The sequence below is a fragment of the Crocodylus siamensis genome, chromosome 1 (assembly GCF_052110815.1).
Source record: "Crocodylus siamensis isolate JL-2025a chromosome 1, ASM5211081v1, whole genome shotgun sequence".
In the NCBI taxonomy this organism is placed as follows: domain Eukaryota; kingdom Metazoa; phylum Chordata; order Crocodylia; family Crocodylidae; genus Crocodylus; species Crocodylus siamensis.
Genome location: NC_143395.1, coordinates 8,464,713 through 8,490,700, shown reverse-complemented (window position 1 = coordinate 8,490,700; position 25,988 = coordinate 8,464,713). Strand labels below are relative to the sequence as shown.

At 46.4% G+C, this 25,988-nt stretch overlaps 2 protein-coding genes across 8 annotated transcripts in view; one reads left to right on the top strand and one right to left on the bottom strand.

Moving 5' to 3' along the window:
• PLA2G7 (phospholipase A2 group VII) overlaps positions 1–2,664 on the top strand; it is a 29,952-nt gene extending 27,288 nt beyond the window's left edge. For all 6 annotated transcript variants that reach the window (XM_090031163.1, XM_090031175.1, XM_090031191.1 and 3 more), the window contains exons 10-11: positions 1,389–1,537; positions 2,055–2,664. In XM_090031163.1, the coding sequence (XP_089887289.1) occupies positions 1,389–1,537; positions 2,055–2,170 (265 nt within the window). In that variant the 3' untranslated portion in view covers positions 2,171–2,664. The remainder of the gene's footprint in view (positions 1–1,388; positions 1,538–2,054) is intronic.
• A 4,613-nt stretch (positions 2,665–7,277) lies between these two features.
• Positions 7,278–25,020, bottom strand: TDRD6 (tudor domain containing 6). Of its 2 annotated transcripts, XM_090031139.1 has the most exons (6): positions 18,399–25,020; positions 17,983–18,104; positions 16,699–16,788; positions 15,811–15,871; positions 15,560–15,622; positions 7,278–7,972 (listed from the first exon to the last, which is right to left on the bottom strand). In XM_090031139.1, the coding sequence occupies exons 1-6, from the start codon at positions 24,991–24,993 to the stop codon at positions 7,896–7,898; spliced, it is 7,008 nt and encodes a 2,335-aa protein (XP_089887265.1). In that variant the 5' UTR covers positions 24,994–25,020; the 3' UTR covers positions 7,278–7,895. The 2 variants fall into 2 exon arrangements, with proteins under 2 accessions (XP_089887265.1, XP_089887275.1); XM_090031149.1 differs by lacking the exon at positions 15,560–15,622.
• Positions 25,021–25,988: the final 968 nt, after the last annotated feature.

The window sequence follows — 25,988 nt, the reverse complement described above, 5'->3', positions numbered from 1 at the left end:
AGGCAAGGAAGTTTTGGCAAGTTGTTGCATGGGGAGAGAGCTGGGAGGGGTGGGGGGCAATGCTGACCCAGCCCACAACAGCTCATCACAACTCTACGGTCCAAATAATTGCCTACTCATGGTCTACCCACACCCACTTCCAAGATGACTGGACTAGAGTTAGACTTGTGCATGTACACACACGCACACACAATTACTTCTCAGTAGCCAAGTTGGCTGTGGCACTCCTCTGGTATGTGCCAGACCAAAGTTAAAATCCCTGCCATAAAAAAGGAAATTCAATTTGGGTCTTCCACATCCTAAGCAAGTGCTCTAAACATGATTCTGGAGTGAGAACACACACTTAGAGGATCTGTACACATATTGTGGTAGAGGGACTCCCATGTTTTATGTTTTGCTTTTATGTTCATATACAAGACCCTGGAAAGTACTATTTTTGTATCCAAGTTGGGAGCTGCACAGTCAGTAACAGCTGCAATCCACCATGTAACCTGAGTGGGACTTTTGGCCAGCAGCTCTGCATAGATCATTCACTCCCTTGGTTTATCCATCAGCTCTTTGTCCATACTACCTGCCACACTGCTCACCAGTCTTTCCTTTGCCATGAAGCTACAGTAATTCCACCACATTCTGGGCAGTGGAAGCAGCTATAGAGGTTGCCTTTACTAACTAAACCTACAAGTTATGCATCATAGATCCCATTTTAGGACTTGCTACTAGAAGTATGTGTAAGACACTTGAGGCAATTATTCCACACCACCTAGCACGCAGTCACACTTCCACTGGACTACTGTATCCAGTTTTCATTTACTTAACAAGAAAAGGAAGTGGGAGAATACAGTAAGTCATCAAGCATAGAACTTTTTTATTTTCTTCTTTTTTTAAGTAGAAAGACAGCCATCATTTGTTCTTCATGCTCATTGGGAGTAGGTCAATAATTGGGTTAAATTTTCCTATACAAAGAAAAAAAATTACCTATATGAATAGGAAAATATAGGACAGTGTAGGGAGGTTGTGGAATTTTCTTAAGAATGAAAGTTAAAATAGGTTAGAAAGGTGCATGGCAAGAATATTCTAGGTACATACCTCTTATCTCAGAGCAGGGGGTGGACTAGGTGACCTTGGGATCCCTATGGAGTCTATGACTATTGCAGCCCTTCAGGATCTCTATTGCATACCCAAAATTCTTATCCAGGACTTTAGCAATGTTTGTGAGGCCTATATTCCAGGAAAGAACTAATATGAGAAATAGCAAGATGCAAAATTAGTACAAGTCCACACCTTCATCTCCTATTTGCATACAGTGCGTCCTTACAGATGTCTTTATTGCACGTTTTGCCTTTTGTTGTATAACTGCCTTCCTGCGACTTCTACACTTCTGTTTACAGGGGAACGGTACATCAGAGTTTTCCAGACTTTACTTTCCTGACTGGTCCGTTTGTTGGAAAATTTTTCAAGTTAAAAGGAGAAATAGATCCAAATATAGCTATTGATATTTGCAACAAAGCTTCGCTAGCCTTCTTGCAGAAACATTTAGGTAAGTAACTACATTTGTTATTGTGCCTTTAAAACAGAAGTTCTTCTCAAGTTCTGCATGCAGTTAATTAGGTCTTCATCTTTATTCAGCCTCTCATGCCCTCAAAATAAATGATTTATGAAGTTTTCTCTAGGAACCAAAAAGCAAAATGTGAATTTTCTCAGTATCTGCTGGGATCACCATTACAAAGATGTACACGTCCTTTACCTAAATAGTCAGCTGCTTTTCCTGCAACCCTGTAACAAGGCAAGGGGTTGGGAGGGTGTTACTTGCATGTGCAAACCAGGTTAAAGTGCCTCAACTCAGAAATAGTTCAGGCTTTTTTATTTTTTTTTTTAAATAGATCAAAAGCTTTACAGTATCTCAAGCTTTAGGATGCTATATTTATCAAGCCAGTTTAGAAGATTAAATTTTGGAAAGCCTCTTAGAAATAATTAAAATCTAATTAAAGGATCTCTGAAGTTCCTTCAAGCAGTAGTTGCGTTGGTCACATTTGTCTCATTTCTACCTTTCAAAGGTCTCAAGAAAGATTTTGATCAGTGGGATCCTCTTGTAAATGGAGAAGGACAGAACGTTATTCCAGGCACCAACATCAGTCTACCTCCCGATCAGCCCGAGTCACTAGACGGATGAAATATTGCCATGCATCAAAAAAACACTTTGACTAACAGAAACAGTGCTACAGAAGTGACTACAGGGTTTTCTTGGGATTTTTTCTTCCTTTGGAGGTCAGGAGTGGAATAATTTAACCAGAGTGACTGTGACATCAGGTGGGGTCCGGTTACATTGGAATAGAAGTTTAAGGTTTTACATTTGTTTTAAATAATAAAATACTTATTTGATATATTGATTTTAGCCAACTGATTAAATTATGGTGTCCTAATCTAAACAGGGCCAAGCAGCTAGTTATTCAGCAGCCTGGAAAAAGTTGAAGGGGGAAGGAAGGGAAGGACAGGATAGCCAAATGCAACTTGACAGCAGAGTATAAAATGGCTTCAACCAAAAAAGGCACTGTATTTTTCCAGCTGAATTCAAACTGAAGATGCAAGACATCACCATACTTATTTTCAAGGAGTACTTTTAAAATGATATGGGTTATATGCAAAAGAATAAAAAGTGTTTAAAAACAGTTGAACATCACTGTTCTTCAAGCTATAAACTCCCAAGATAGTTAAAGCTGGATAAACTGGTAGACAAGGTAGGGTCCTTAGAACTGGATGTGCCTGAAGTTGATGTGGCGAGGAGGCAAGAGGAGTGAACTGTACAGGGCACACAGGAGTTTGCTCTGGGGCCCATTCTTATAAACAAGCAGACACCTTTAGATACTTTTAACAATAATTCATAGGTAAGGACCTACTGAAATCATGATTTCGTGGAAAATGCAAAATCTGGCATCGCTTGTGAAAATGGTCAATGTCCACAAAACAAATAAAAAAAACTTACTGAAAATAAAATTACTGGCTTCCAAGAGGGAGCTAGCAGTCATCATGGTGCTGCAACTCAGCTGTACAGCCTACCTGGGGGAAGGGGTGGGGCCTGCCAGTACATGGGAGCCCAAGATGGCTCAACTCCTCCTCACTGATTGGCTGAGAGGGCTGCTTGATGTTATTCAGCCCCACCCAAATAGTATCATAGTATCATAGTAGCTAGAGTCGGAAGGGACCTAGGTAGATCATCTAGTCCGACCCCCTGCCTTGGCAGGAAAGAGCACCGGGGTCAGATGACCCCGGCAAGGTGCTCATCTAACTTCCTTTTAAAAATCCCCAGGCTAGGAGCCTGCACCACTTCCCCTGGAAGCCGGTTCCAGGCCCTAGCCGCCCTGACTGTGAAGTAGCGCCTCCTAATATCTAATCTAAACCTACCCTCCGCCAGCTTGTGACCGTTATTCCTGGTCACTCCTGGCAGCGCACGGGGGAACAGGGACTCCCCCAATACCCACTGATCCCCCCTGACCAGTTTGTAGCAGGCCACAAGGTCCCCGCTTAACCTTCTCTTGTGGAGGCTAAACAGGTTCAGGTCCCGTAGCCTCTCCTCATAAGGCCTGCCCTGCTGACCCCTGATCATACGAGTGGCCCTCCTCTGGACTCTTTCCATATCGTCCACGTCCCTCTTGAAGTGTGGCGCCCAGAACTGGATGCAGTACTCCAGCTGCGGCCTGACCAGTGCCGCATAGAGGGGGAGGATCACCTCCCTGGACCTGCTCGAGATGCATCTGTGGATGCATGCCAGGGTACGGTTGGCCTTCTTGACTGCCTCCCCACACTGCCGGCCCATGTTCATCGTGGAGTCAATGACGACTCCAAGATCCTTTTCCGTCTCCGTGCTGGCAAGAGCGGAGTTCCCCAACCTGTAAGTGTGGTGCCGGTTCTTCCTCCCCATGTGCAACACCTTGCACTTACCAGTGTTAAACCCCATCCTATTCTCATCCGCCCACCGTTGCAACCTGTCAAGGTCAGCTTGTAGCCTATTGCACCCTTCTAGTGCACCCACATCCCCCCACATCTTAGTGTCATCAGCAAACTTGAACAGGGTGCTTTCTACCCCGTCATCCAAGTCACTGATGAAGATGTTGAACAGTGCGGGCCCGAGGACCGAGCCCTGCGGAACCCCACTGCCCATGTCCTTCCAGGTCGAGAACCCATCCACTACCACCCTCTGGGTGCGGCCCTCCAACCAGTTGGCGACCCATTTGACCGTGTGGGCATCGACACCACAGTCTCCCAGCTTTTTGATGAGGACAGGGTGAGAGACAGTGTCGAAAGCCTTCCGGAAGTCCAGAAAGACTACATCCACAGCAACCCCTGCGTCTAATGATTTGGTGACCTGATCGTAAAAGGCCACCAGGTTGGTCTGACAAGACCTGCCACTGATGAACCCATGTTGGTTGCCCCTGAGCATGCATTCCCCCGCAAGGCCCTCCTGGATGTGTGCCAGGATAATTTTTTCAAAGAGCTTACCCGGGATTGAGGTAAGACTAACTGGCCTGTAATTTCCCGGGTCCTCTTTTTTTCCCTTTTTGAAGATAGGGACCACATTGGCCCTCTTCCAGTCCTCCGGCACCTCACCAGAGCACCACGAGTGCTCGTAGAGCTGCGCCAGGGGTCCCACAATGACCTCGGCCAGTTCCTGTAGAACCCTAGGGTGAAGATTGTCCGGACCAGCGGACTTGAACACATCCAGCCTCTCCAGAAGTACCCTAACTAACTCCTCGCTAACCCCTGGCCCAGGTGTGTCTCTCCCGGGGCCCGAGGGGGGCCCAGCAGGGAGGTGGCTGAACTGGTCCCTACTTAGGAAGACAGAGGCAAAGAAATCGTTAAATATGTTAGCTTTGTCATCTGGCGTGATGACTAAGTTGCCCATCGTGTCCTGCAGGGGCCCCACATTACCCGGGACCCTCTTTTTACCCCCTATGTATTTGAAGAAGGACTTCTTATTGTCCCCAATCCGGGAAGCTAGTCCTATCTCCATCTCTGCCTTGGCCCTCCTGACTGCCCCCCTACATCCTCGGGCGACTGTAACATAGTCCTTCTTGGTGATGACCCCATCTCTCCATTGGGTGTATGCCTCCCTTTTAGCAAGGAGACATTCCCGGATGCTCTTAGTGAGCCATGGGGGTTTATGTGCCCTCCTGCTCCCTTTGACCCTTGTTGGGATTACCTCCCTTTGGGCATGGAGGATCGTCTCCTTAAGGAGCAACCACTCCCCTTCAACATCTGATTCCCTTCCCCTCTGGGTCCTCAGCGCTTCCCCAACGATCCTCCTTAGCTTGTTGAAGTCAGCCCTCCTAAAGTCTAGGGCTGTTGCCTTGCTGCAGCCCTTTGCCACCTTACGCTGGATGGTGAATTCCAGCAAGTGATGATCACTGTCTCCCAGGTGGCCCATCACCCGCAGCCCCCTCACCAGGTCATCACCCGTGGCCAGCACCAGGTCCAACAAGGCGTCTCCCCTGGTGGGACTGTGCACCTCCTGGGTTAGATGGAGGTCCTGCACTCTGGCTAAGAACCGACGTGAGCGATCAGACTTGGCTGACTGCTCCTCCCAGCAGATGTCTGGGAAGTTCAGGTCCCCCATGATGACCACATCCTTAGCCCTCACTGCCTCTGTGAGCTGACCTAAGAATTCCTGGTCGAGCTCTACTCCCTGGTTGGGAGGTCTATAGTAGACTCCCACCGTTAAGTCTCTCTCCCCTGGACTGCCTTTTACTCTAACCCAGAGCACCTCAGAGTGCCCCCCCTCTACCCCCTTGCTGATTAACGAGGAAGTATATTCCTCCTTGATGAGTGCCCAGTCATGCGATGAGTCCCACCACGTTTCTGTGATCCCTACTATGTCAGGGCTGGTGACAGCTAGGAGGAGGGCAAGTTCCTCCTGCTTCTTCCCCATACTTCGAGCATTCATGTAGAGGCATTTGAGGCCTCCAACGGTTGTGCCCACTGACCCCCTAGTCTCAGCAATGCCCCGTCCCCCATCACTTACCTTACCCAATCACTTACCCCTCCACCAATCAGCAGCAAGGGGTAGGGCCACACAATGGGCAGTCCTGGCAGCCAAGCAGCAGCAATGGGCAGGGCCACCAGGGTCCCTCAGCCAGAGGGGACCCCGACCACAATAAGCCCTCAAACTTTGTAGCTGGCCTTGTGATCTGCCCATGGGGGGGGTGGGGGAGGCTGGCTGCTTTGAGTTGGGTAGACCCCTATTTATATGTTTCAGAAAAAAGTTACAGCACAAAACTAAACAGCTACATTTTAACAAGCAGCCCAGCTACCATTGACTGAAGCAGAGTGTTTGCATACAAACAACAGCCTGCCCTTAGAATCACACATTCAGAAAACAGATTTTAAAAGATTTTTTGTAAAATAATGTCCCATTACCAAATGACATAAAGATCTGTCATGAGGATTGTATGTACACAACAATAGTGACGCAAAAGATTTTCCATGGTACCAAAGGACATAGCTATGTAAAACAATGCCATGCTGTGCAGAGATCCCAACTTATCTTTGCACATACTAGCTTCAGATCAGAAACAGTATCCGAATTAATGTTGCATACAGCCTAGGCTAGCAATTAGCTCCCTGGAGCCTATTAACCCAGAGTAAGTGCCACGCTGATACAATTAAATTGCTTTTAGTTCCAGAGCTGGCACATGAAGAACTCCCACCGATACCTCTGCATGGTGCTGCCTTGTACTATACAAACATATCCTGAGTGATCTCACAAATCCCACTGACTGTCAATTACTTTGTACAACAAGTTGCTTATGCAATTTGGAAAAGTCCTACTTTCACAGTTTTGTTCAGAATCAACAGTGCTTGTGGCACAAAACTGCATTTCTATTTTATGTGCACCAAACTTTTGAGTTATTTTACCTGTAACAGCAGTCTTCCTTTACCTTCTTTAACGTAAGGTAATAAAACTGCTCTGCTGCAGTCTGCTCCGCACCAATTTCTGCAGCAGCAAAAGATGTCACGTCTTGCACTCAAAAGTTTGACGATTTTATCCATGCTGAAGTTACTCTATTCTGTTGTATATAGATCTGCGGCATTTGTAGATATTTAGAAAAGTTTTCAAAGCACCACAGGAGTACTGCTCATGTATATTCTGCTGCTGGCCATGTTTTGAAGTCTGTTCCTCCAGCAGCTTGTAGTCCATTTGTTTAACAGCTGAAGGCAAAAGTGCATTGTATACTACAAACCAGCAGAGACATCAAAGACCAGGACTAGAGAATAAGTGTGTCACAGTATAAAGCTTTATTTCAGCTTCTTCCATTGTTCTGCTACAAAACCGAACTAAAGGAGTTCAAACTGAAGATTTTTATATCAAAATGTGGAAGAAAAAGCCTCAAAGAGTGAAAAATAGTCTCTGCTTGTTTTAGAAAAAAGTTATTCCTACACAGTAACATTGTCAGAAACTGCACAGAAAGCAGTGTTCCATAATATACAGTAGTATGTTTACAAACCTATTCAAATAACTCATTTAAGCTTAAAGCAAGTATACCTCCAATAGCATTAGTATAGTGTATCTGTTGTCCTAACTAGATTCTTAAAGTTGTTAGCAATTAGCAAAACACACTGGTAGCTAAAATTTATTAGGTCTAATGCACAAATTGTCATTCAAGCAAAGATAGCATCTAATTTCTTAAAACCACATTAACACTGAAAAGACCCCTCTCTCATATAGGCATTTGGTAGCTTACCAACAAGTACAAAGCAGTATTGCAGAAGTGGATTATGTAGTTAGACGCATCTGCTTGAAAACCACATTCAGATATTCTTACAACATATTATTCAGTAATATCCAGGAAAGTGATGTTCAGAAAACTGTTTCTTCATCACAAGGAGCTTATGAACAAGAAGCCTCACTCAGACGCCTTTTCAGGGATGTTGGCTGCCATACAAGGACTGGTTACTTCTGAATCATAATAAGTTCCTTTTTCTAGGAAGAAAAAAGGATAAGGGAAAGGTGAGAGTAGGACCATGAAAATCCAGATGTGTAATTTAGCAAGTCACTTAAAAAAAAAAAAAGCCTGAATTTTTATAGTCCACCTTCAGATTAATTTTGTATGCTTGTGGTCCATGTTAAAACAAACAAGCAAACATGCGTGCGTGTGCACACGCACGCGCACACACACACATACACTTGGGGGAACCTCTGGTATCAAGACAGTGGGAATTTTTACACCATTTGCCTGGATGCAGTGCTTACAAAGATAGACTCTACATCGTCAAAATTAGAGCTAAGCTACTCCCAAGTATGGAAGGAACAGGAGGTAAATCACAAAATACAAATTGAAATGATCATATTTTGCCAGAAGGTGAACAGGACACCAATATGCAGACTTGTAATTGCACTTAAAAAGTTGTCACAGCATCTTCAGAACTATATTAAACACTAAATGTTCAAATTCAAGCACCTGAATTAGAAAAGGCCAATGCCATTTATACAAATATTTCAATCCTGTATTATTTTTACCACAGGACCTTTGCCTCACCCATGCACTCATCCATTCTGTGCACCAGTCAATAAGCAGATGCTCAGTATTTATTCATCCCAAAGGTGCTGTTCCATGGGTGCTCCCATGCCTCATTCACTACACTTTCTCATTGCACTGATTCCCTGCAGCATAAATGTTTCACATCCATACTTGATCTTTACAACCCTCCTAATGTCTCATAAGGTGTCTCTCCTAATTTTAGGAATGGTGACTGAAAGCACTGAAGTCCACAAAAAGATTGTAGTCCCCAAGTCTGAACTGACAATCTCAAAACCTCCATTAGCAGTTTTATTTGGTTAGGCAGCAACTGAAAGTCTAGAAATGCTTCAGTATTCAGAGTTTTAAACTCAAGCAGGTTTCCAAAAGTCCTGCCACTATGCAAGCCCCAAAGAAACCTCAGTCTTGGCAGAGCAAAGCAACTTGGAGCCTAGCTTTGGATGCCTAAGCTTGGAGGTGCCAGTGGAACTTGGGTATTCCTCCCTTTGTAGTGCATGAAGGGGTCCAGCCTGCCAAAATGCTCAGAGGTCGCTGACCGAATCCAGTATTACTCTAAATCACTGGCAGCTGCTAAAAGAATGGAAGAGAAAGCTGTGATAACCCCCACAGAGCAAGGACAGAACCCAAGTGGTTTTCCTTCCAAACACTTTAATCATTAAACAAGTCATGTTCTCTCCCATTTTCTCTGCAGCCAAATGAATCTTCAGTCTTCCATGTGAACCAGAACAGCTTTTTTAGGGGTGGAAAGTGCTCACATTATCCCAGCCAAATCTACAGCCTGGCAGTAAAGGGATTCTGGAGATGTTTTTGGGAACCCCCTCAGAAGGGGGAAACTCAACTTGGGTGAAGTGCTCTAGTCCCTGAACTGTAAGACTGAGGTCTCATAACTTCTCCAGACTCATCTCATAGTTTGAAGTAATCCCTGTTTTCACTCCCAAGTGAAAGGAAGTGCCTTCCTGCTGACTTAAAGCACCACAACTTGCCCCTCTCAAATGGGGGGCACCGTTTTGTCCTCAGTGTGCTTTACTGAGTAGGTTGGGCTTACTCTCTGCTCAGTGTGCTGGCAGCTGTGAACACACTTGGGTGCCCAATTCTCCCCATGCACTGCACAGTCTAGGCATTTAATTTACGGTTGTAGCCATGCACCTAAATTAGGTATCCCATCACTCAGCAACATTTTGGATTTGGGCTTATTTCTACAGGTTTAATGAGATGCCTATGATCCAGTGTCTCAGGTTACTTTGCATTTCTATTCAAAGCATATCCCCCACTAACTTAAGTTACAGCTGGAAGTGTTTGGCGTTTCTGCTAACCAGGTACCTACATCTCCACTTGGGCACCCAGGAAGAGAGGAACCCAATTTAGTCAGACATACAGAGTCTAGTTGGTAAACTGTCCTTCTCTTCCTGTAATCCCTTGCCTCATTGGTTATGCTGTCAGCCTCTGCAACAAATGAGGCAGGCGTCCCGCAGACAACAGCCTCCTTCACTGCATATATCTAGTTTATTCCCTAACTGGTCCATCGTATGCACTGAACAGAAGTGAGGGAAGGGGAACGGCAGAGCAGGGGGATCTTGTCACAGGACAGGGAGGAAAAACAGTATGCTATCTTGTAACTGCAGAACCTCATGACTTACAAATCAAAAAAAAACGAGTGGTGAATTAACAGGTTGCCCCAACAATCTTAAAAGCGGGGAAATACCAAAATTAAGTGCTTGACTGTTCAACCTTCATGTTCTTCTAGCTTAGTTTCATGTATCTGCATATTATTTTCTATGGTTTATAAAAAAACAAAACAAAACCCAAAAGAACAAATTTCATCATGCAGCATCATGCTGACACTTGCACCAGTAAAAGGTGCCTGTGCCAGTAGAGGTAAAGAAGTGGTTCTCAACCTCACTGAACTCAAGGTGCCCCACCTTCATAACTTCTGTGACTTGAATGGCACCCAAGTTCAAAAGCTAATTTATATATTTGACAACACTTTACCCCCTTGCAAAGGGGCCAGGCAGTGGGGATAGCGAGGACAAGCCAGACCAGAACAAGTTTAAGCATGTGCTTATTTGCTTATCACCTTGCATTCTGTGCCATCTTTCAAAGGATCTTTGTGGCGCCCAGAACACCCTGGTTGAGAATCACTGGTGTAAAGGCTGGACCCTTTAGACCGGGGTAGGCAATTATTTTGGGCAGAGGGCCATCGAGGGCCACATGATAGGCAGCCCAGGGCAGATTAATATTAATTTTCTAAATTTTTTAGGGGCCCCATGGGCCGGATAGAATGGCCTGTGGGCCAAATCCGGCCCCCAAGCCGCATTTTGCCCACCCTTGCTTTAGACCGTCATACCAGCCCCCTGTACCCTTTGAGCTAATGCACTCGAATGGGGTAACACACTTTGCCAATGCCGGTGCCAGGTAACCGATGACAGCAGAGGAAAGGCAAGAGACTCCAAAGTTTTTTACTCCATCCCTGAACTCTACCCCTTCTCCCCTGCCTCCACCCAGCTGTACCAGTCCTAGTGTCCCATTCAGGTTCCTCCCCACAATCTCAGCCTCTTTGCCCAGCCAGTCTTTCTTCTCCATTCTCAAGCTCTTCATGACAGCCATCTTTCCCCAGATTTGTTCCCCACAGTTCTTAGTCCCAGCCTGTCTAATCCGTCTCCTTACCTTTCTCCATGCAACTCCCGGTTCAGCTGGTTCTCCCAGTCTCTCCCACTTCCCTCTTTACCCCAGTCTCTTCACCCAGTCAATCCTGACTCTTTCGCCTGCATCTAATTCAAATCCTCATCCTTTGCTCTCATGATCTACCCTCACCCAAATCTCAGTGTTATGCCCCCATCTAAATGACTCCTAGTCCTGCCTTTCCATCCTCTTGTCCAAGCCATCCCACCCCTACCTACCATCTGATCCTAATCTGTGCTTTGTTCTCTCTGCATTCAAGTAAGGCAGCCACCTTGTCTTCTATTCAGATGCTCCATCTAGAGTAACTACGAAGTCTCTGAAAATGTGTGAACTCTCATGTGTTGACCAAGATGAACTCAAAATCTGGGGGGATTTCGTTGAGGGCAGGAGGGGAAACAAAGCTACACGTGCCTCTGACAAATACAGTCCTCTAACAAATCTGACGCTGCTGCTCTAGCACACTAAGGCCACATCCAGACATGCAAGGACGTTGTTTCCGAGGGACAACTAGTGGCGGTACACCTCATGCTGCCACTAGTGTCCCCAGGGAAAGCCTGTGCTAAACCTGCTCTGGGACACAGCAAGGTGGGGTAGGGAAGGTTGGGACCAGCACTGGGGTGGCCCCAGCAGCCTTTTCCTGGGGGCCTCCCCAGACTGCAGCTGCATGACTCCTGCCACATGCAGCCTGGCTGCCAACGGAGTGTGGCCTGGCCAGCCAGGCTTTGGCTTTGGACAGTGCAAGCTGTCTCCACTCCACCTTTCCCCCCCAGCAGAGCTTTTTGACCTGTATCCAGGGGTCAAAAAAAGCCTTTCTGCTCTGCTCCCTTGCAACACGGAGAACTGAACATGCAGCACGGCCACACTTGTCTGGACGCAGCCTAAGAAGCATTCTGAACTATTCTGGCAGAAGTTCTCAGGAGTTTCAGCCTGAGACAGTCACACTAAGTGGAACATTTCTGCCCAAACTATTAGAGTCTGCCAACATTATGAGAATGATTTCAGTTGCCTGTGATTGGAACTCTTCTAACCAGCATTATTAATTTCACCTCTAATATCAGCCATTAACGCAATCTTTCAAGCAAGTATGGAACAAGTTATTTCCTTTCCTCTACTTTTATACCAACACAGTTTAGTTTTAATAAATATATATTTTTTAAAGTTTTTAAAAGCTATTTGCCATTCTTTGGTTACAGTATTAGCTAGAATATTAAAAGAACTCTTGACATCCTATTTTTCAACATTTTATACACGTTTAATTTTTGCATTTAAACATCCAAAATTGAATCTGAAGTCATAGGAAAGTCAATTTTGTTTTTACTGCTTACAAGCACAGTACCAGTTTGTGACTACCACCACTACAAGGAAGGATTTACAAAGACTATTTTGTAAGACTACAAAATCTGAACTTTGGATTTAAGGTGATCTAACAGTCATTTCAAATTAACTAATTTAAGCCAAAAATGTAGTTCACTCCTCAGCTCTATTTGCATCTGTTCCAAGTGTGCAGTATCCGATGGATACTTAAGATGTACATTTGCTTTTCAAGACTGAAATATTAAAACAATTATTAATAAAAGACCAATTGGAATATGCCAACATAAGAAAAAAGAAAAATCAAGGTTCCATCCTTCACCGAAAGGTTGAGCACACAGTAAAACAGATAATGCTCATCATCATTCCATTAAAAGTACTACAGTACCTGCATTCAAGCTACATCTGAGTATCTGTAACAGGAATCAACAAGAGTGAGGTTTCATAGTTTCATAGTTTCATAGTAGCTAGAGTCGGAAGGGACCTAGGTAGATCATCTAGTCCGACCCCCTGCCTTAGCAGGAAAGAGCACCGGGGTCAGATGACCCCGGCAAGGTGCTCATCTAACTTCCTTTTAAAAATCCCCAGGCTAGGAGCCTGCACCACTTCCCCTGGAAGCTGGTTCCAGGCCCTAGCCACCCTGACTGTGAAGTAGCGCCTCCTAATATCTAATCTAAACTTACCCTCCGCCAGTTTGTGACCGTTATTCCTGGTCACTCCTGGCAGCGCACGGGGGAACAGGGACTCCCCCAATACCTGCTGATCCCCCCTGACCAGTTTGTAGCAGGCCACAAGGTCCCCCCTTAGCCTTCTCTTGTGGAGGCTAAACAGGTTCAGGTCCCGTAGCCTCTCCTCATAAGGCCTGCCCTGCTGACCCCTGATCATACGAGTGGCCCTCCTCTGAACTCTTTCCATATTGTCCACGTCCCTCTTGAAGTGTGGCGCCCAGAACTGGACGCAGTACTCCAGCTGCGGCCTGACCAGTGCCGCATAGAGGGGGAGGATCACCTCCCTGGACCTGCTCGAGATGCATCTGTGGATGCATGACAGGGTACGATTGGCCTTCTTGACTGCCTCCCCACACTGTCGGCCCATGTTCATCGTGGAGTCAATGACGACTCCAAGATCCTTTTCCGTCTCCGTGCTGGCAAGAGGGGAGTTCCCCAACCTGTAAGTGTGGTGCCGGTTCTTCCTCCCCATGTGCAACACCTTGCACTTATCAGTGTTAAACCCCATCCTATTCTCATCCGCCCACCGTTGCAACCTGTCAAGGTCAGCTTGTAGCCTATTGCACCCTTCTAGTGCACCCACATCCCCCCACATCTTAGTGTCATCAGCAAACTTGAACAGGGTGCTTTCTACCCCCTCATCCAAGTCACTGATGAAGATGTTGAACAGTGAAGGCCCGAGGACCGAGCCCTGCGGAACCCCACTGCCCACATCCTTCCACGTCGAGAAGAACCCATCCACTACCACCCTCTGGGTGCGGCCCTTCAACCAGTTGGCGACCCATTTGATCGTGTGGGCATCGACACCACAGTCTCCCAGCTTTTTGATGAGGACAGGGTGAGAGACAGTGTCGAAAGCCTTCCGGAAGTCCAAAAAGACTACATCCACAGCAACCCCTGCGTCTAATGATTTGGTGACCTGATCGTAAAAGGCCACCAGGTTGGTCTGACAAGACCTGCCACTGATAAACCCATGTTGGTTGCCCCTGAGCATGCATTCCCCCGCAGGGCCCTCCTGGATGTGTGCCAGGATAATTTTTTCAAAGAGCTTACCCGGGATTGAGGTCAGACTAACTGGCCTGTAATTTCCCGGGTCCTCTTTTTTTCCCTTTTTGAAGATAGGGACCACATTGGCCCTCTTCCAGTCCTCCGGCACCTCGCCAGAGCACCACGAGTGCTCATAGAGCCGTGCCAGGGGTCCCGCAATGACCTCAGCCAGTTCCTGTAGAACCCTAGGGTGAAGATCGTCCGGACCAGCGGACTTGAACACGTCCAGCCTCTCCAGAAGTACCCTAACTAACTCCTCACTAACCCTTGACCCAGGCGTGTCTCTCTCGGGGCCCGAGGGGGGCCCAGCAGGGAGGTGGCTGAACTGGTCCCTACTTAGGAAGACAGAGGCAAAGAAATCGTTAAATATGTTAGCTTTGTCATCTGGCGTGATGACTAAGTTGCCCATCGTGTCCTGCAAGGGCCCCACATTACCCGGGACCCTCTTTTTACCCCCTATGTATTTGAAGAAGGACTTCTTATTGTCCTTGATCCGGGAAGCTAGTCCTATCTCCAACTCTGCCTTGGCCCTCCTGACTGCCCCCCTACATCCTCGGGCGACTATAACATAGTCCTTCTTGGCGATGACCCCATCTCTCCATTGGGTATATGCCTCCCTTTTAGCAAGGAGACATTCCCGGATGCTCTTAGTGAGCCATGGGGGTTTATGTGCCCTCCTGCTCCCTTTGACCCTTGTTGGGATTACCTCCCTTTGGGCATGGAGGATCGTCTCCTTAAGGAGCAACCACTCACCTTCGACATCTGATTCCCTTCCCCTCTGGGTCCTCAGCGCTTCCCCAACTATCCTCCTTAGCTTGTTGAAGTCAGCCCTCCTAAAGTCTAGGGCTGTTGCCTTGCTGCAGCCCTTTGCCACCTTACGCTGGATGGTGAATTCCAGCAAGCGATGATCACTGTCTCCCAGGTGGCCCATCACCCGCAACGCATGCAAATTAAATTCTTCTGCTTTTTTCCCTTATTCAATGCTATACATTCTTCATTTGTTTGATCGCATACTATGTTTTAGACCTAAAACAGTATACTGTGCAATGTTTCCTAATTTATAGCCACAAAGTCTTTGCATAATGTGATGATCACTCAAACCTAGCGTTTCAGGGCATTAGCTTGATAAACCCAGGGAGAAATGCAGCAACCCAAGAGAAAAGTAGGAGACAAGCTGCCCTACATGCTACTACAATTAGTATCCCAAGTGAGAAGGTCATGGTTCTTAACATACCCGGACATAAACAAAACAACCAACCAACCAACCTTCTTCATTAAGCATCCGTCCTTCCGTGTAAGGATGTGTGGAGAAGCATTCATTTTCGTAGCCTATGACATAATAGTGAAGAAACCAAAAGAACAAAACGAAAACAAAATCTCTCTCAAACAGCAGCATGTTAGCTCAACTAACTAGAATACACGCTACTTCACTTCAAAATGTTAAGATGCATATATTTACCACTCAGCTAAATGCTTCTTCATAAAATGAAGCAATTGGAAGTAGTTAAAAAACTTACCTTGAAACACTGAGGCGTCTAGTGACAAGGGATGCAAGTTATCAGCTGCATTAGTTGGTTCCTAAACAAGAATAAGACCAGTTGACAATGGTACAGTTGCTCACTCAAATATATAGTCCATTTCAAATCAGACTGACTTGTCACATTAGAACACTTGGGCATTCTATTCAACACTCTGCTTTTGGATTATTCCTTCCCACCCTCCAAGTCTCAACCACTGAAATGCCTGTTGCCTATTTCACTTCTTCAAACCAAGGCTCTTGTTTAGAAGATGAAGAAACCTGAAATATACCCCATTATCTTCTGTAATTAAAAGTCTGATTTCACTACTCTATTCCAGACATGCACCTGGTGAAGCATCAGTGCTCTTGAAGCAAACCAATAGGGAATTCAACCCCTCTTTCCCATTCTATTATTTACTAATTAGAAAATGTTCTACAGAAATACTGAAATGGATTAAAAGGTGCTGCCATTATCCTGTGGACCTGAAGCACCAGAAACATTACTCAGCACTCCCCAGTCTGGTATTTTCTTACTTTGATATAATGTTATTCCTTTTGCCAAATGGTGTGCTTGGTCAAAGTCATCAGTTTACTGTTACTGGATTTCTCCTAAACCAATACAAGGTCCCCAGAAAGACTGGTTTTATTATTGTAAAATAAAACCGATTTAATTGTTCATTTTTTTAATGGAATAAAGCAAGTTTCAGAAGTTAGTGTTCAAAGCAGTTTGATTCAATTGTAATGGTTACTAAGTCTTTAATACAGTTTATACTACAGTAATATCCTTCATGATCAGAAAATAAACGCTACAACTCAAACAACCTGACTACCCAGTGCTGCATCAGTACTCTATTTCTGTACTCATGTACCAGTTATGCAGTACTACCTCAGATGGACTCCTTGCCAGCTCAGGAATACCATTCCAAACATTCTCCGGATTTACTATCTCCTCGTTACCATTTGAAAGATTCAAAACCTGTACAGACAAAACATCGACCTCAATTTGGCAGGACCACTCATTTACATAGATTGCACATACTAAATGCCAAATCTATGAAAACAATATCAAGCAGAGTATCACGTAAATATTAAGTTTATACGTGCCCTGTAAAAAGGAAGTAAAAAAGCATAGCGTTTGATCATTTGATTTCTGGTTCAGGCAACCTGTCTAAATTACCTAAATTAACTTTCATATTGAAGGTGTTTTCACTCTAAAGATAGAGTCTCTTGCACCTAATAGGAAAATTAACTTAAATGCAGTAAGTGGAGAGTCAATATTTGTTGGAGGAACAAGAAAATTAAAAGGCTCTTACCCTGGATTACCCTGACCTTTGTAATCATAGACAGTTGGAGGGCAGGGGGCGGAGGGGCACAGGCCCCTCCTAGAAGTGCCCCTCACCGGTCGGGGACTGAGGAACTAGTCAGTGTTCCCCTGAAATTGCCCTCACTAGCTGGGGAGTGCCAGCCAGTGTCCCCCCTGAGAAGCGCCAACAGCGCTTCCAGGGTCAGCAATGAGTTGCTGGGGGACCCCAGAGCTAGGAGGCACCAGTCGCCCATGTTTGTAATAATGGATTCAACTGTATATCTTAGGAAGCCAAAGAGATAATTTAATAGCAAAAGCTAATAATCATTTAAATAGGCAATTTTATCAACATTAAAAAACTGTTCTTGGGGTGAGGGGAGGTGGAGAAGGGTAGGAATTTGATGTGGCTCCAGCCAAAACACTGGAGGTACTCCACATACAATTATAATGCGGAATACCCTCCAGTTTTTTGGCTGTATATGTGGTGCCACATTACATTTTTACCCTCACCCAAACAGTTTTAATGTTGATAAAACTGCCTATTTAAATTACCATAGGCTTTGTGTGTGTAGATATACACACCTTTTTTTTTTTTTTTAAATAACTTTCTTATCTAAAGTGTATACACTGGCATCCACTTATGAAGGTTAGCAAGATTTCACTAACTTGCGTTACTGAAACAAACAGACAACTGTATCTATGCTTTCTAGAAAACTAGAAGCAGCATATACAATAGCAAATCTATTTCAACTCTTCTTAATGGACTCTTGCCAAGTCAAGAGATTGTTGAATGCCTGCAAAAATCAGTATTTTCATACATAAAAATCCTTTTGTACAAATCAAAGCACTCCAAGACACCTTACTTACCCGGGTACCTTCATCCGTTACCTCCAAAATCTGAGCCTCACACCACTTCGGGGATGTCCACACCACACATTTGGAACCAACAGCAAACCCCTCTAGATTGCAGGCTCCACGGACACGTTGTTCTACAAAATTTGAGGTCAAAGTTTATCCTATCCAATTTTTAACTTATTCCCTGAACTCAGGAATTCCAGTATGGCCATACTTTAAACACCACCACCACCCACTATGTAATACTATGCATTGATACCCACTGCGCTTCCTGTACATTATGCACGAAGTTTATTTCACAGCTCTCAAGAAGTTCTTTCTACATTTTTCAGGTAAGCTAATTTTTAAATAAATTAAAGCAAAAAATATTAATCGTTCTGTACAGCCAAGTTCTGTATTTCTTTAAATGCAACTAGAAGGTACTTTACCTGCACTGTGATCAACAGAAGAGTCATCTTGCTTTTCTATTTCAGTTTCTTCATCCAAAGGCTCCCCACTCGCATACGGATCTCCATATTCTTTAAATGCTTTATGACAACCTTGTTTCATCTGTTCTTCTGCAGAACTTGTCCCTTGCATACTTAGCTGTTCTGCACATTCTTCATGTTTAGTGTCAAGCAGCCCTACATTACCTAACGTCACACTGTAAACAGCTCCTTGCTTTATGTCCGTTTTGAGAGCAGAAAGCTGAACTATACTATTTGCAGAAAGTTGGAATACAGATTCTTCCAACTCCAGCACATCATCTTTTGCTTCATCGCCCAGAGAACCCAGCACTTCAGACGGCACCAGTTCCATTGGCTCCTTCATTGTGCCCTGAAGTACAATCTCTGCCTTATGTGTCCTTACTTCCAATTCTTTCCCAGCTTCATCCAATAACAAAGGTATTTGGGGAGACTTCATTTCCAGTACTTCCTCAGCTAAAGATTTCATTTGATGAACTTGAAGTATATCCAAATCCAATTTCAATCTCTCTATTTCGTCAACCAAAGAAAACTGTACACTGGATGGTAGCGGTTCCAATGTCTCCTCTCTATCATCAGCAAACGAAGGCTGCATTTCAAGTGACTTCAACTCCAGCAAGTTCTCTCTTTCTTCAAGTGAAGGAGAAATTTCAAGTGATTTCTGAGTCACTAAATCCCTTGTTTCATCACCCAAAAGCTGCTCATCAAGAAATTCCAATTCCAACATATCCTTTGTTCTCTCATCCAAAGAAGACTGCATTTCAAGCGAGCTTAGTTCCAACAGAAGGTCTCTTATTTCATCATATGAAGACTGTGTTTGGAAATGCTCCAGTTCCATTAGATTCTTTATTTCATCACCCAGGGAAGGTTGCACATATTGTGACTGTAATTTTAGTAGCTCTTCACTGGTGTCACTCAAAGACTGTCCATCAACTGTAAATTCTAACATCTCCATTTGGGGTACATTATCCAAGGCTTCCATTATACATGGTTTATGATTTAAGTCCTTTGTCTCACTACTGAAAAGAACTTGCACGTCAGCTATTTCTGGTTCTAAAAATATTTTACTATTGCTGCCATTCTCAAGTAAAGGGCTCTCTTTACCAAAAGTTTCAAAACTGGTTTGATGCTTGACTTGATGTTCTCCATTAGATGTGGGTAAAACCACTTCCACGTCCTCCAGAGGAAATGGTGTTTTTGGAGTATGTAGACAGTCACTCTCTGTTGGATGGAATAGTTCTGGATCAAGGATGGCACTCTGATTTTCTTTCTGTACTTGACTCCAAGCTGCAGAGGATGCCTCTTCAAGAACAAAAAAGTCTTTATTACTTATCCCTGTACTCTCATTCTTTCCCTCAGACATATTCTCAATGTTTGCTGAAATCTTGTCACCGTTTCCTAGGTTTGGCTTCCAAAAACAACTCAGTTCTTCATTAATGCTTACTCCATTACACTGCATTTTAACACTACATAAAGGAATTCCAGTTGGATTATCCTTTTTTATTTCTATTATTGTGATCTCTAGTAAAGACTCTGCAATCATGTCATGAAACTTATCTTTTATTTCACTAATCCAGGAGCCCTCTGAAGAATCAAATCCAGACAGACGGCATGCAAATGCTTGATTAGGTATTGCGAGCAGTTCATCAGGAACTTGTCTGACCACCTCTCTATCAACAACCTCCTCAGTTCCATAATCCACATGTCTGACAATTAGGCTGGTACCTTTTATGCTTCTAATTTCTGCTCTGTAAAATTTTTCATCTTCACTACTTTTCACTATACAAATGGCACCACTTTTAATACCAGATCTAAAGTCATCCATGCTATTTACTGAAAGTTCTCCAGCAACCTGCAGTTTTTCTTCCATGTAGTTTACACTTTCTGTGCCAGCAATCTGACACCAAAAATATCCTGGACCCTTTACCACAGTGACATACACTTCTACAGTCTGACCTACCTCAGGAATCTTCCAGGAGAATGTTTCAGTGTCATTTAGATGAGAAATTTTGTTCTGCTCATCAGAAGACAGGTCTGGTAAGTTGTTAGGAACATCACACCTACTCTCATCTCTGCCACGCATTTCTGATAATTGAGAGCCTTCTCTCACTGCAAATTTTTCAGTCAAATCCACTGCTATCATGCCTTGGTCATCACTGAGAAGAATTTTCCATTTGTCTTTGACCTTCTCTACAAATTCACAGTTTATCTGAACATTGCTTGTTCTTTCAGAGAAGTAGAGCACTGCTTCCCGTGTCCAATCCAAACAATTTACAGATTGAAGTCCACCAAGGAGGCAATGGATGCTCATCACTGGAATTAATGTAGTGTCTTCAGGGAGTCTACAAGTTTCACTGATGTTAACTACTGAAGTATTGCCATAATCTATATACCAAACACTAATCAGCTCTTCAGAAGATTTCTCTTTAATTACAGCCCTATACCATAAACCATCTTCTGAATAAGCAGCACCGATTAAGTCTCCTGTTTTCAACTGCTGTTTACAGAGATTCACTCTTCTTGTTCCGTTGTTTAATGTCTCCGAGATGCTATTAAGTTGAGATTCATCACTTGCTAGCTGAATATAAAAATCTGAAAGGTTATTGACATGAGAAATATATACTAAAGTTTTAAGTCCAGGTATTAAGTTCTTTTGATGCAGATCAGACAGATTTTTTAAAGGAACATATACACTATTTTCTCCCTGATCTCTATTTCCAGCAGTATCAGATAGAACAGCAACAGACCCCATAGCTTCCTTCCTAATGGGAAGAGGGGACTCTTCTACTTTATCAAGCGGAGAGGCTTTGTTACTGTTAAACCTTTCCACAGATCCTTTCCACGGATCAAATAACGATTCTCTTTTTTTAGGAGATGGCAGCAGTTTTGCTTCCTTACAAATAAAACTGGTTTTACAACTGCTCTCTCCTCTCTGCATTTCAGATCTCCAGTTCTCTCTCTCAGTAAACTTACTTGTGGATATTGTAAATGACTTCACATTTTCATTTCTCTCCTCTTTAGCATCTTGATTTTTAGAGCGTAAAGTTTCATTTTCTGGGTGCCTGTGAGTTGCTCTACTATTTGGTAAGCTAAAATCCTGTTTCATTTTTGCATTAATTTGAATATTACCATCATAGAGTTCAATGATCAGTTTTCCATCAGATTCTTTTGCTACAATTATTGCTTTTAAATGCTTATCTAAGACAGCTTTTGTAAACCATTCAGTAGCTTCTTCTGATACATTAGAGATATCAGACAATGAACATTTTATGGCTTGCATTGGCAAAAGCAAGATATCATAAGCATCATTAGGTATAGGAAGAATATCTTCTTTCTTTACTACCTCTGTGTTTCCAAAATCCACAAAATATACTTCCTTGTTAGGCTTTGTTTTTGTAACTATACCTCTGTACCAGTGACTGTCAGTATACTTTGCAAGACACAAGTTTCCAGAGCCTTGAGACGCTTTTAAACAGGCCAGTACTTTGTTCAGTTGATCAATGTTATCTGTAAGCTGCTCTAGAGCATCTGCACTTCTTTGAAGTTGGAAGTAGAACTTCCATGGATCATCTACATGCGTTACATAAATCTCTTCCTCACTGCCAATTTTGATGTCGTGCATAGAATAATAATAAGAATAAAGCTGAACAGAGGATGCCAGAGGACTTTGAGGTTGTACTGGTCTGGCTAAACCTCTCTCTATTAGAAAATTGCAGACACTTTCAAAAGGTGTAATTAAATCCACAATATTAAATAGCTCTTTGTTGTTCACTGCAGCCAGAGCAAATATTGTACAGTTCAGTTGCAAACACTCCGTGGAGGCATCAACAAATTCCTGAAAAGCTGAAATTGCCTCTTCATCCCAAACAAGAGGATCAGGACCACCTGGCTGAATTAAGTTGTAAAGACTACATCTGAAAGCCTGGGCCTTCAATTTAAGGAAATCTGCATTGATTGAACACAAATTCTTAAGAGAAACCACATCCTTGTTCCCATAATCGACATATATCACCTCTACCTCTTCTTTGGGAAGTATTCCACTAAGAATCAAAGCTCTGTACCACTTCTCATCCTCTGAATACTTGGCTAAACATACAGGATTTGGCAAATAATGTGGCTGTACTGAATCCTTGCAACAGTCTTGAATTGTAGCCATTAATTTCTTAAGCTCTTGGGAATTTCTCCTTAGTTGACACCAAAAGTAGCCAGGACTTTCAACACAGGACACTATCACATCAACTGTGCTTCCTACTTCCAGCTGATCTTCATAAGGAGAAAGTCCTGGTTTGATTTCTAAGTAGTTTTGAGCAAAAGAGCAGGGCAGATTTAGGGGCATTTTTCCCTTACCAGAAAGTAAGTCACTTAAATCATCACTGGGCTGGTCTTTGACTAAAGCTGCAGATGAGCTGAGCACTGTGTGATCTATTTTTGGTTTGGGCTCTATTTCTATTCTCCTATCTGTAGCACTGGCCTGCTTCCCCTCCTCGGCACCCCATTTGGGATCCTGCCCCAGACGCTCAGCAGGTGCCTTCTTATGCACCTGCGGAACCTCAGCCCCCTGGAATTTAGCATATCCTCCCCAGGACATGATTTTGCATATATTTTTCTCTCCTGTTTGGGACTGGTCAAGAATTTCAACCACATACTTGTCACCCTGTGTACCCAACACGTGGAACGTCAGCTCCTTGTTCCGCATGGCCCTTTTGAAGTAGGACACGCACTCCTTGCTCCAACTCTCCCCCAAAGGCGATGCATCTGCCAAGCGGCACTTCAGAGCCACAGCAGGCAGCTCCATGAACTGAGGGAGCAGCTCTTTTACCTCATACCAGTCCAAAGTCTCAGTGTTGCCTCGGTCCACCAGGTGCACTTCCACTCCTTTGCCCAGTACCCTGGTGACAAGGGCACGATAGTAGGCTTTCTCCTTCCACTTGGCACAGCAAAGGGAGCCCAGCTGTGGCTCCAGGAGCACGGCCTCCAATTTCTGGGCTCGGGAGTAGAAGTCGCTCATGCTCCGCATCAACTGGCCGAGGGGCTGCTTGTGCTCTTGGAGCCGCAGCCAGAACTCACCCGGGTCCCGGGCAAAGGACACCTGCCCTTTGCAGAACACTCCTGCCTTCAGCCGTATGACAGGCAGGCGGGCAGCGGGGGCCGGAACCCTGTGCATTGCTGCCGCAGCCGGGGGCGCCCCAGGTGGCTGCTCTGGCTCCTCAGCGGCAGCATCAGGCAGCTCTGAACCACCCTGCAGCAGGCTGGCAGACAGGCAATGTGCCTGCACACCGTAGAGACAGTTGAGGTTGATGCCGTTGTCGCCATACAGGCTCACGTAGTAGAGGTGCTCGAAGGAGCTGTAAGCGTCGATGCGGGCACTCACCGCCTTGCCCAGCAGCAGCGTCTTCAGCTCGCTCAGCTGCGAGCGGGACCAGCCGCAGCCACCGTCCGAGACGCCCTGCAGCGCACACGGGTAGGTCAGCACGGGCATGCGGAAGCACTCGGGGGGCAGGCGGTGCAGGTTGGTGCCTGTCACAAACTCCTTCCTGCCATAGTCCACACACATCACCTGGGCCAGCGGCCGGCCCAGCTCGCCCGTGAACACCTCCAGCAGCAGCGCACGGTACCATTGCCCGTCAATGCCCCGGGCAGCGCAGGGCGAGCCTGGCTTGGATGGTGCCTCCTGCTCCTGCCCCCGCCCGGATGCCGACTCGTACAGTTGGCGCATGGTGTCCGAGAGGCGCCGGATCTCTTGTGACAGGCTGCGGAGCTGGCAGTAGATGTGCTGCGGGTCCGACACTTGCGTCACCAGCACCGGCTCCGTCACCCCCGGCTGCAGGCGCGGGTAGAAGTAATCGATGGGGGCGGCAGTGACGGGAGGCAGCGGCGGCGGCTGCGGCACGAGGGCCGAGGCGGGCGCCAGGCAGCGCTGCAGCAGGGCACGGAAGGTGCTGGGCGCCGCCTGCTGCGCCAGACCCAGGTGCTGCATCTGCGCCAGCAGCCAGGGCAGCTCCAGCACCACCAGGCGCTGCGGCAGCAGCACCTCGCGCACCTGCCCTGCCACCTCCTTGCCCTGCAGGCAGGACAGAAAGTCAGCGGCGCCCGCGGGCCAGGCAACACCCACCAGCTCCCCGCCGCCCGGGGGCACCAGGTCAGCCAGCACGCAGCCCAGCACCTCGGAGGGCAGCTGGAAGAGCTCGGGCCGGCCCCGCGCCAGGTGGTGGGCGGAGGTGCACACGGAGCGGCCCTCGTCCAGCAGGAACACGCGGTAGGCGTCCGCGCCCCGGGCCTGGCGGCTCACGACGCGGCAGCGCTGCCAACGCCCGCCCAGCTCCACTAGGCACAGGTCGCCGGGCCCCAACGCGCCGCCCGCCACCGACCCCCCGGGCTCCGCGGCCAGGCGCGGCCCCGCCTGGGCCTGCAGCTCGCGCTGCAGCGCCGCGTACTCGCCCCGCCGCTCGCCCGCCAGCCCCCACAGCCGCGCCAGCGGCACGTCCTGGTGCACGTCCACGAAGGACACGCGCAGGCTCACGACCGAGCCCGGGCTGGGGATGCCCAGTAGCGAGCACATGCTGCCGCCCCCACGGCGCCTGCCTTCCAGCCCACTGGGGCCGCTGCCAACGGCGGGCGCAGTTTATATAGGGCCACGTGACCCGCGGGTGCCTGGCCACCCTCCAGGCGTGCGCTCATAGGCTGCCTCGCCCCCACGTGACCCGCGGAGCCACGTGAGCCGAGGGCAAAGCAGTTAAACGGCTTCGAGAAGGGGAAAAGTTGGGCGTGGGTGAATCCACTGGGGGGGGGTGGCTCTGTGTGCTGTTAGCGGGCAGTAGTATGACCCGTGTGGGCTGGCCCTAGCTGGGGGCTCGGTGCGTCCCGGGCGGAGCGGAGGATCTGGCAGCGCTGATGCCTGCGCAGGCTCATGGCCTCGTCACGGCTACGGTGGCCATCATAGAGGGCAGACCAGCTGTCCTCTCTCCATACGAAACCTGACACTTTTACATCCTCTATTTTTTCTCTTGAAGAACAGAAAAATTTTCTCTTCAAGAGAAAAATAGAGGGTGTAAAACCATTGGGTTGTGTATCCAGAGACAACAGAGTAGCAGAAACCTGGACTCTCTTCAATGATGGCTGCCTTTCTTATGTCCATGCCGGCCGTGAGGCTCCGAGCAGCAGGGGAAGCTTGTCTAGCACCCAGCCGGAGCGCCCCCCGCCCTCACGCCATGCCCCCCCAGTCCAACGACAGTGGCTGGCTGTTACGTCAGCCACCGCGGCGTGCCCCGTGACAGGAGACGCTGGCCACAACCTGCTCTGCCCCAGAGCCGTCCTTTACTCGCCTCGCTCCCCGGGCTGCTGCCGGAGCCTGCGGCATTCCTACCTAGGGTGCAGACAGGAGTGACCATTTTCACCCGACGGGCAATAGATCAGGTGAAAATTGCCATGTGTAAAATGGACAGATGGCCACAGAAAGCACTCTATAGCCGTGACCAGACGTAGTACAGACTGCTTCAAAAACAGCCGCTGGGGTGAATGTGTGAACCCTCGCTGCGTGAGGGGCCACACGAAGGT